This window comes from Drosophila subpulchrella, chromosome 2L, assembly GCF_014743375.2.
Source record: "Drosophila subpulchrella strain 33 F10 #4 breed RU33 chromosome 2L, RU_Dsub_v1.1 Primary Assembly, whole genome shotgun sequence".
In the NCBI taxonomy this organism is placed as follows: domain Eukaryota; kingdom Metazoa; phylum Arthropoda; class Insecta; order Diptera; family Drosophilidae; genus Drosophila; species Drosophila subpulchrella.
The window spans coordinates 8,397,510-8,408,660 of record NC_050610.1 but is presented as its reverse complement, the minus strand read 5'-3'; the positions used below and the strand labels follow the sequence as shown (position 1 = coordinate 8,408,660).

Sequence of the window (11,151 nt, the reverse complement as noted above, 5' to 3'; positions counted from 1 at the left end):
TTGAAAATGGCCGAAAGATCGGTCAAAAAAGAGGAGTCTTTAGAAGGTGGGAAACGAGTATAAGGTGGGGGATACCTGCCTTCTTTATGCTGCACACACTGTCCAATTAGTGGAAGCAGCCAAGCAATGGATGAGGAAAAGGTAAGACATAAACTCAGCTCGGAATGCCAGTGTGTGTGTTAACAATCGACTGAGAGTGAGGGAGCTGGCTGCATTCGGGCCAAGTATATAAGACTACTCCGAAATTTACTCCGAAAAGCAGCAGAAAACTTGTTCTGATGTGGAAAATGTATGGGAGTGCCTAGGAAATGGGAAGATCAGGTAAATGAGGAAGCTATTAAAACGTTGATTATAATAATAATATAATAATACTGTCTTTGTATAAAAAGAAATGTAGCCTCAGAAAATTTAAAGCAAAACTTGTTTTGACCTTAAAAAATATAAATTAAATAGAAGCAATAAAATAATACATTTTTTTAAAGTCAAACATTACCGTTTTCCAAGTGTAAATTGCTTTAACTGCAATAAAACCACGCGCAAAGGTTAAAAACCTTCCCCAACAACCGAAAATAATAGTTTAAACCCTTTATTAGGCGAACAGTAAGCGTAGCAAAAACCCCATGAAAGCCAATCCCATAAATGCCGTACAAAAATAGGCGAAAAAATTGCGACAAATAAATATAATTAAGTGCAGTCGAGGCTATGACGAAATTTCATGAGATTGCGCAAATAATCCGGCAATACAATCGATTACACCGAAAATGCCGGGCAGAGTTTTCCATTTCCGCCATTTCTTATTGGGCGATGCTCCCTATATACAGCACACATATCCAAAAGCGTAACACATACGGGACGAGCACGAAGACAGAGAAAACGAGAATGATCAGTGCGCCAGATAGCGGTGCTCTTCTGGCGCACGCAAGCTAATGGCTGAAGGTAGATAGCTCCGCCCCACTCGCACACACACACCAGCCGGACAAGCGATCGTGTGTGAACCGAAGACCGACGATGCGATCGGATCGGGGATCTCGGGTCGCTGCTGACAAACGCAGAGTCGGACGAAAGAACGCACCGTTTGTTTCAGTTAAGCGTTGGCACTGAACCGGGCAACAATCTTCACTCCTCCGCTCGAATCGTCGCGATCTACCGATCTACCTATCCACCGATCTATAACTACCACCCATCCATATAACCAGAGCGAGCCGTCAGTGTTCTATCCAGCAAACGAGCAAATTTTAAGATACAAATACTTCGTTGTGGAAAACTCACAAGTTCTTGTTGTGTCCCATGATTGCCGTGTGATCGATCCATCGGAATTAATCGCACAAATATGAGCAGTAATATCGGCATACGCATGCTAATGATGATTATGCCTCATTTATAGTGCGCTAATTGAACGCGAAATTGCTCGATAAAATCAATATACCCTAAGCATTCGCAAACAAACAGCAACTCGAAGGAAAAAATATAATAGCCAGTGTGTTTAGTGAGAGTGTGTGTTGTCGAACAGCCAAAAAGCCAAACAGCCAACAGCCAAACAGCAAAAATGGATATCAGCTATATCTTCGTGATCTGCCTGATGGCCCTGTGCAGCAGCGGCAGCGGTCTGAGCCAAGTCGAGGGCAAACAGAAATCTGGAAGGGGCCGGGGCTCCATGTGGTGGTAAGTCCATTGAATATTTTCCATTAAATTGGGCAATTAGCGGACGGGCGACAATAAAACCAGCAAACAGCAGCCGGGGGAAAAAGTTGAAAAACCGAGACAGAAGTCAAGGAACAACAACAAGGCACGCGCCCAAAGTTTTCGAGAAACATTTCCCACAGCAACAAACAAAAAAAACCGAAAATCTTAAAGGTCTTGTGCGTCACGCACCAAATGCGGAAGCCACAAAATGCACACACACTAAAAAATAAAATAAAGCTGCGGCATCTTCTCCTCGCCTGATGAAAGCAATTAAAAATTCTAAGCGCGCATTCAACTTTTACTTGGGATCAACTTTGTGTGTGTGTGACACAGTTTAAGATATGAATGGGGTTTTGGGTGAATGGCGGAGGGGCAATAAAGAAAGAACCGAAGAGGGACCGCGATAAGGAAGTCGAGACTTTCCGATCTACCGCAGAGTTGCAGCAGCAGTTTTTCAGAAGCGCACCAGCTAAATCAAGTTCGTTGCCTAAGTCTTTCGTTTGGCTTGTGGAAAAAATTAAGATTTTAAGCAGTCATATCATTTTCAAAGGTGTATAATTAAAATTGGTTTAAGGTAGTGTGAACTGGCAATGAGCTAAAATAAAAAATATACTATGTATATTTTTAATACTTATAATTTGTAAGGGTCTTAAACATTATGACTAAATTGAAGTCATAAATGTTTCAAGTCACATATTTCAACACTATCTGTTATTTGTTGTTGCTATTATTACCCAGCTCCCAGAAATTCTCTGGCTTTGATGAGTTGTTTGTTTGACTTTTATCATGTGCAAAACTTCAGCTAAGCCCTAATAACTTTTTATAACGGCATAAATTTCAGCCTCAACAATAAAAAATCAACAAAAATACATTAAAAAAAAAATAAAACACACAAGCAAACACATTGACACAAATTGCGGCTGCGACTTCGGATTGCCGTCGCATAAATCTCAGTTTGGGGCATCGATTTAATCCGCCTGGGAATTGAAATCGATTGGCGATCACTGCCCCTTTGGATCCCCGCAGATGTTACACTTTCGATCAAGTTTTTGTTTTATTTACGTACTTTTATTAATTTTCGTTGCATTGCGCAACGTTTTGTTCCCACCGCAATCAGCATTCAATTGAATTGGCAATTAATTTGCATTCTCCGCGGCCTGTCAATAAACATTTATTTATGTTTGTTTATTGTTTGTTATGTGCATAAATAAATATATATATATGCCTATATGTGTGGCTGCTAATGAAGCGTGGAAAAAGTATTATAAAGATCAACAATTGAAACAAGAAAATAAATTATGACAGGTCATAGAGGAGCAAAGCGTTAGCCGACAGGTGTCTGCAAATATTTGTCCATCTCCATGTGAGTGTACCTAATACTGAATATATTCGTTTGTGTGTGGTTTATGCTTGAGTAACGCCGGCAATTGACTTATACCGCCCAGAAAAAACAAATGCTCGAAATAGAAAAGACACCGAAAAGCCGCAAAATGAAAAACCAAAAGAAAAACAGCTCGAACTCAAGTCAAGTGGAAAGACGCATAGACCCCGGGAAAATATGACAAAAAAAGCAAAAATTGTTTCAGCTGGTGGAAATCCTCGGTCCCTTTATTCTCGTTCTCATAATTAGGCGCAAAACTCAGCCAAGCATTTAATAGTTTTGACAACCTCTTTCCAAAGATTGCTCTATTAACTTTCGGTTTTCTGGTTCATCTTCTTTCAGGGGCATTGCCAAGGTCGGCGAACCCAATAATATTACGCCCATTATGTACATGGATCCGGCCATCCACTCCACGTTGAGGAGAAAACAACGACGCCTGGTCAGGGACAATCCCGGTGTTTTGGGAGCCTTGGTGAAGGGCGCCAATTTGGCCATAAGCGAGTGCCAGCATCAGTTCAGGAATCGTCGCTGGAACTGCTCGACGAGAAACTTCTCGAGGGGCAAGAACCTATTCGGCAAAATCGTTGATCGAGGTGAGTTTATTATAATATTGTAAAATATTGGAAATAGCTATATTAAGACAGAAAATGTAATTTTGTAAGAAGTTAAAATCTGCCCGGTTGTTGCAACACACTTAAGACTCCTCTTACCATGGGAAATATGATCTACAGATCTATTGTTGTCAACGCCCTCGGTTTTGCTACTAGAAAACAAGGCTGCCACACAAATTGCTTGCGCAACCCAACTGAAATCCAGTTTTCCCTTCGCCGGGCTCCTTATTTATGTGAAGAAATGTCACTCCCCTGGACCTCTGTCTCATATGTGGCGCTTGTTTGTTATTGTAATACGATCTGAGGCACTTGGTAATATGTATATTTTATATATATGGGTTGACTACCCTTTCGAAGGGGCCACTTTCCCCTGGACGATCGGGGGAACAAAGAGTTCCCTCTGTGCTGGCTGCACTTGCTCCACTTGCTCGTTTCAGTTTCAGCGTGTTTATGCTAATGAGCACAAGTTGGCAGCACCACTGGAACCACTGAGTGTCACTCACTCACTCCGTCATTCAGGCATTCAAATCAATCAAACTTGCTTGTCTTCTGGGAGTTTAGTTCGCCTGCTGCGCCGGCAAAATCCCAGGAGGACTGGCTACGTTTCCTTATATAAATGTAAACAAAAGTCGCGCATGCGCAGTTTTTGTCCTGCCGCGTTTTTAGCTGGAAATCCATGCGTCTCCCGCCCTCGCCTGCCGTTTTATTAGCTACTGTTTTGTCCTGTTTTTCGAAAAGATCCTGAAACTACCTGATATATAGTGGGCGTGGCAAGCGTCGCGTGGCTTCGATACTCCGATTGCCTTTGCGTCCGTCTGTCAACGGCAGCTGACTTTTATAGCCAGGCTCTTGACCTTATCAAGTTATTTTGACTTTCCACCGACATCCTTTTTATGAGCTCTCGACATTTTATGGATTACTTAAAAAGAAAAGGGAAATTATTGCCCTGGTGACAGCTTTTTATCGCAGCACTTTCATCGCTTTCCACAATCAAATTTTTAATGTATTTGCCGGGCCGTGCCCTTGGCCCTAATTAACACCTAGAGCGCACCATTAACACTTGGGGTTCGGGTTCGTAACGGATCCCAGTGACTTTCAAACTAGAAACTAGAAAAAAAAACCCTGCCAGCGGGGCACACAGAAATTCCTCTCTTGTCCGGGTTCCGTCTTTATTTCGTTTTTAAGTCCTAAGGCTGGCCTAACTTGTTTTCTAATTGGTGACACCTTGTCAATTTGCCACGCCACACGCTTTAACAGGCCGTCTCTATTAGTGAATTCTCGTTGGGTTCCTCGTAGAGGCTTCTTTTTTGGCAATCATCGGTTCGTGACGAAGCCGCCCCGGGTGTCCCAATGTCCCTATATGTAGGAACATATCCCTGTGGGTTTTATATCAAGAGGTCTAAACTATTCCGGGAACTGCCTCTGTTGCTGTCACTAAGCAGCTTAACTCCCTTTTTCCCAGTCCTCAGTCCTGGAGGATCAGCCAAGGGATCCTGCTTCTGATTTTCAGCCTGCTCTCAATTTCAATCAGCTCGAGACACGCCCACTCACAGCGGAAATCCGTTTTGGCAATTATATAAAACAGAAAGAAACGTATCGCATTACATGCGGAAATTTATTTTTTGGTTGCTCCATTTTGGCCACACCCTTTCTTTGGTTAATTGCTCAGGGTGCACCAGGCCCGCTTTTTATTTCACATATCGTATTTATTATCTTTTGTTCGCTATTTACACAAAAACCCACAAAAGGAGAGTACGAAGTGCAAACAACATTTCGCTTCCAAAAGGTAACGCGAATTCTTGCTAAGCTAATCACCAAAAAAAAAAGGAAAAAACAATAACAAAGTCACCAATGACTGTGTCACGCCTCTGATCCACCGCTCCCGCCCTCGATTCCAACCCCTCCTCGCACCCCCGCCCCTGCGATTCCCAAACCGTTTGCGCATGCGCCGCCGCTTTATCGCGGCCCAAACATCTTGCACATATTTACACACAATTTACCTGTGTGCGCCTTAAATTTCGTTACATACGTGAAATTATTTAAGGAAAAACGAAACCACCAACAACAAACAAACAAACATTAGCCGGGAATTGAAGGCTCACTCTGCCATAGTTTCGTCAAAAAAGTAAAACAAATTATTTCGTGGTCGAATTCCAGGAAATCGAAATCAAAAGCGGCAAAAATTTTAACACCAAGCGGAAGTTGTCTTCGGTGATATGGAGAGCGCGAGAATGTGTCAATCGTCAAGTGCAGACTAGTCAATCATAGATACATCAATCAACACCCAAACCAAAATAAATTACAGAGTAATTTTTGGGGCTCCAAATGTTTATGGTCTACTCCTTTGGAATATTTTAAATCACTAACAATCCTAAAGATTTTAATTAAATTAGGATACGAGTTTTACATAAGAACTAGTATACTTCAAGTACTTTACACTCTTCGAAACGCAACTGAAAATTCCAAACAAGGTTGACATGGTCCTACTCGAGAGTTTTCAGCTACCTGACCGCCGAGACCATCCCTATGTATCATATCTTGAGCTATGAACCGGGGCGAAACCACTTGAAAAATTATCTGCAACATGTAAATTCAATTTTCATTGTTCTTTATCTGTGATGGTCTCGCTCTCAGAACAGAAACCGAAACAGAAACAGAAACGGCTGCAAACGGAGGCAGTTACTAAAAATAAAAATGAAAATGAAATATAAAAGTAACGCGCACAAGGGGGAAACTGTCCACTCGAATGGATTGTGCAGAGATGGGCCCAAAGTGTTAAGTTGGAATTTATAGTTGAGCGTTTAATCTGTGTCAGGTTTTGGTGCGCGCTCATCTCCTTGCCTCCGTGGCAACGTGGCATTGATAACTTGAAGTGTCATAATTGACCAGGCTTTGGAAGACAAGTGCCATTACTCATAACGAAAATTTCAACTCTTGCCCACGACGTCTCCGGCCATCACTTCACTTGGCCAAGATTGAGATCTTGTCTTGGTCGCGGTATTGGTCTTCGGTGCCAAGTGGAACACCCAGAAGGCGAAAATAATGACTGCACAGAGAATAAAACCATGTTGATAAGGGTCTTTCTTTAAATATATAATGATTTTTTTAAAGCAATTTGGTGTTGCTTTTAATTGAAAGCCTTTCAATATTATACTATTATTTCATCCATTAAGTTAAATAATATTTTTATAAACTGATTAATTTTAAAAGATGGAAACTAAATCATATTTTCCTTTTCCTAATTTTAGGCTGCCGAGAGACGAGCTTCATCTACGCAATCACCAGTGCGGCGGTGACCCACTCGATCGCCAGGGCCTGCAGTGAAGGTAGCATTGAGTCCTGCACCTGCGACTATAGCCACCAGTCGAGATCCCCACAAGCCAACCACCAGGCGGGCAGTGTGGCCGGTGTTCGGGACTGGGAGTGGGGCGGCTGCTCCGACAACATCGGATTCGGATTCAAGTTCTCCCGGGAGTTCGTCGATACCGGCGAGAGGGGTCGCAATCTGCGCGAGAAGATGAATCTGCACAACAACGAGGCGGGCCGAGCGGTAAGTTCAGCTTCATAACAAAAATTACACTGCTAAAATTTATAGAAAAACAACCAATATGATCTGACCAAATATAATAAAATAACGTCATATATGGCTTCGTTTCCAATAATTTTTTCCCCCTGTGTATCCCGTAATAAGTAGTCCTAATGTTCGGTTTAAGCCTGGCTGGGGGATTTACGACTGCAGTGCTAATAAAAACCAGCGACGACAATTTCCGTCCCCCCAATTAATTGGAGCCGAACGCCAATTGGCCTAGCTGGTCGAGATAAGCCCCCTCTCTTTCGCTCTCTGTCTAGCTGTCTCTTTCTACGGAGAATGTGGGGGGATTTCTGCACTCGTTTGCGCTTGTGTCGCTCGTATATTAACTCGTTGACAGCTTCCAGTTCCCCTCCACAAGCAAGAAAATCGTAGGACTTTAGTTTTGGGGGCAACTGCACAGTGGTGAGAGCTTAGAAAAAATATCACAAGGAATATAATATATGATCTTAGCTATACTTCATGAATACTCTCCAATACTCCGTGCTAGCTTACATATTCCCCCTTAATACAACGATTTCTGACTTTAAACCTAAATCTGTTGTCATTTTACCTATACCAAATACTATACTGAGCAAACCACTGTGCACCGCCACTCCCGCTGTCCGTTTTAGTGGGGCGTAGAAAGTAGCACACTGCGTCAACATCCAATATCCAACAACCAACATCCAGTATTCAGCTAGAGCCGATCGTTCCCGGATCCGGGGATCCTAGTCCTCCTTCCTCGTTCCTCCGCCTTTGGGGAGCAGGGCCCACCGTCTGTGTTATTATTTTATTACTTGTTATGGGCCGCAGCTCCATAATCATTGCGATCAGCATGATGATGATCATCGGTCGCTGCTGCGACTGCAACTGCTAACCGAACTAACTGAAGGCCCCCCAACTGCGTTGATTTCTTACTTTTGGTCCGCGCACAACAATTACAACCGGCAACATCGGGGGGACATGCAACAAGCGCACAGCAAGTTGCAACAACATTTATTGATTTTTAATAACTGCAACAACGTGGCAGGCGGGCCGCCAATCTCCCAGCCAGCCAGCAAAAACAACCCAACCAAGTCAAGCAAAAAACAGCAAAATAATTAAGTGAAAAACATATTGCGAGTCGATTCGCAAGAGGAGAAGAGCCTAATAAAGTCATACTAATGAACAATCTTTCCCCGCTCTTTTTCGATCTGCAGCACGTCCAGGCGGAGATGCGACAGGAGTGCAAGTGCCATGGAATGTCCGGCTCGTGTACAGTGAAGACCTGCTGGATGCGACTGGCCAACTTCCGTGTGGTGGGTGATAATCTCAAGGCCCGCTTCGACGGAGCCACCCGCGTGCAGGTGACCAACAGTCTCCGGGCCACCAATGCCCTGGCCGGAGTGAGTCCCAATGCAGCCGGCTCCAGTTCCTCGAGCTCCAACGGCCTCATCATCCCCCAGTCGGTGGTCTATGGCGAGGAGGAGGAGCGCATGCTGAACGACCACATGCCGGACATCCTGCTGGAGAACAGTCATCCGATCAGCAAGATTCACCATCCGAATATGCCGTCGCCAAACAGTTTGCCACAGGCTGGCCAAAGGGGCGGACGAAATGGACGTCGCCAGGGCCGCAAGCATAATAGGTAAGGATCGAGAGGATATATAAACGAATATTTTAAAAAAATGTAAATACACAGATCTTAAACTTTTTCAAATTATTTGAAATTCATTATTATATGCATTTGCAATATTTGCATTTTTCACTATCTATTTAACAATAATAACAATAATAATATGTGTAAATAAGCTAGTCAATATAAGAATCATGATTGGTTTTTAAAAATAGTTCAATAATCTACTCTATAAAAATATTTAACATAAAACAAAAAGTTTTAGAAAATTTGTTTCGAAACCTAAATACTAAACATTCGGAAAAATACTACCAATTTAAAAAGTCATCCCGGATAAATAAAAATATAACTATAAAACTACAATTACTTTAGAACTTCCCAAGACACCATATTAACTGTATATTATTTTCTTCTTTTTCCCCCCAGATATCACTTCCAACTGAACCCCCACAACCCCGAGCACAAGCCGCCAGGCTCCAAGGACCTCGTCTACCTGGAGCCCTCGCCCAGCTTCTGCGAGAAGAACCTGAGACACGGCATCCTGGGCACCCATGGGCGCCAGTGCAACGAGACCTCGCTGGGCGTGGACGGCTGTGGGCTGATGTGCTGTGGGCGTGGCTATCGGCGGGACGAGGTCGTGGTGGTGGAGCGGTGCGCCTGCACCTTCCACTGGTGCTGCGAGGTCAAGTGCAAGCTGTGTCGGACCAAGAAGGTCATCTACACGTGTCTCTAAGGACACTGACCGCCCTGAAAGCCACCGTCCTCTACAGTAACCACCCCTCCCTTCAATCTTTGTATGTGTTATGTATTTTGTCTACGCTTAGCCTTTGTTATTAGCACCTTAAGAGCCTAGACTATAGCCTAGTTAAAGATACGACTAACGCCCATCTGAAGCCCCCTCCCTTGACTCTCACTTTTCTTAGCAGTATTACACGAGGAATATTAACGAATAGATTTCAAGTAAAAGTGAGGAATACAACATGTGTTTGCCCAGTTTTTAGTCACGTAAGCCAGCTCCCAATCGAAGCAAAATATTTTGTAAATTACAAAGCCCCCATTTTTGTACCCCCATATGATAGTTAGTAATTAAAATTAATTAAGTCTAGCTTAAAGTTTTCAAAGCGCGCCCCCTTTCTGCTGAAACCCTTTACCCACTCTGTCGTTTAAAATCTTTTTTAAATCATTGAAAACAAGACTGAAAATTCAAATAGCGCGCAGCTCCTTCCTTTTCTTTAGCGAAAACTGCTTGAACTACTTGCGTACTGTTTTGGCCAGGACCAAAACGTATGTAAAGTGGGCGGGAGAATCCTTTAAGAAAATCGATTACCTGGGCTGGAAAACCATTGGAATAGCTTACACAAAATTCCTTTTAAAGTTTTCCCCTCTTAGCCTGGTTAACCAAAACGAAAAAAATTACTTTTGTGTACATAAATAAGTTTAAATTAACGCTTAGTTTTATGATAAATTCAGACCAACCCCACGAAGTACAGAAAAAGATTTTAGTTGCTTGGAATTTATGAAATTTGCACACGAAATATTTTTTTTGTAAACGCATTTAATTTATCTCCCCCCGGCCTTTCGGTTGTGCGTTCTACCCATCCCCCATTGTAGGTATTACTAATTAATTAAACGCACTTAGCTGGCTAGTTAAACTAAGTACACAAATAGCTTGATATGAATATAATATTTAATTAATTTATACTAGCTCATAGACATTCAATTTTGTAAAGTATTAATGCGAAGGAAAACAAGAAACAGAAAAGCGAGCAGAAAAATGCGAATGCAATCGAAAACAAATCAATAAAAAAACAGAAAACGACAATGAGTAAAAAAATTACAAAAAATAAAATCAAAGTGGAATTTATTTCGTATGGCGGGGCTGTTGGGGGCAATTATTTGGGCCATGTGTGGGGCAATTAGCCGGGGAGCTGGAATGGGAGGTCAGGGTCGCCGATCTGCTCTGAGGCATTTCAATATTTGATTTAAGCCAGCTCGCCAACAGTGGCAGTGGCAGTTTCCCAAGCGCATTTTTTGCTCTTGCAGCAACTGTCAGCCTGGGCAGCTACAGAAAGCAGAAACAACTGCTGCAACAAGCAGCGACAGTTGCATCTTTTGTATATCGTCGGCAAAAGTCGGTGGATAAACCCCTGGCCCAGCCCCTCTTGCCCCATTCCAGCTGACAATGCGAACGACAATTCCGCGCTGTCAGCGGCGAGCCATCGAATGTGGCTTTCAAGTTTTAGCGACTCGGGATTGAGGATGTGGATCTGGGGATGTGGATGCGGATGAG

At 42.9% G+C, this 11,151-nt stretch overlaps 1 protein-coding gene across 1 annotated transcript; it reads left to right on the top strand.

Annotated features, from left to right (window-relative positions):
* Positions 1 to 1,103: 1,103 nt before the first annotated feature.
* On the top strand, positions 1,104 to 10,672 carry LOC119548758 (protein wingless). Its single transcript, XM_037856286.1, has 5 exons — positions 1,104 to 1,662; positions 3,407 to 3,657; positions 6,924 to 7,225; positions 8,446 to 8,873; positions 9,288 to 10,672. The coding sequence occupies exons 1-5, from the start codon at positions 1,547 to 1,549 to the stop codon at positions 9,592 to 9,594; spliced, it is 1,404 nt and encodes a 467-aa protein (XP_037712214.1). The 5' UTR covers positions 1,104 to 1,546; the 3' UTR covers positions 9,595 to 10,672.
* The last annotated feature ends 479 nt before the right edge of the window (positions 10,673 to 11,151 follow it).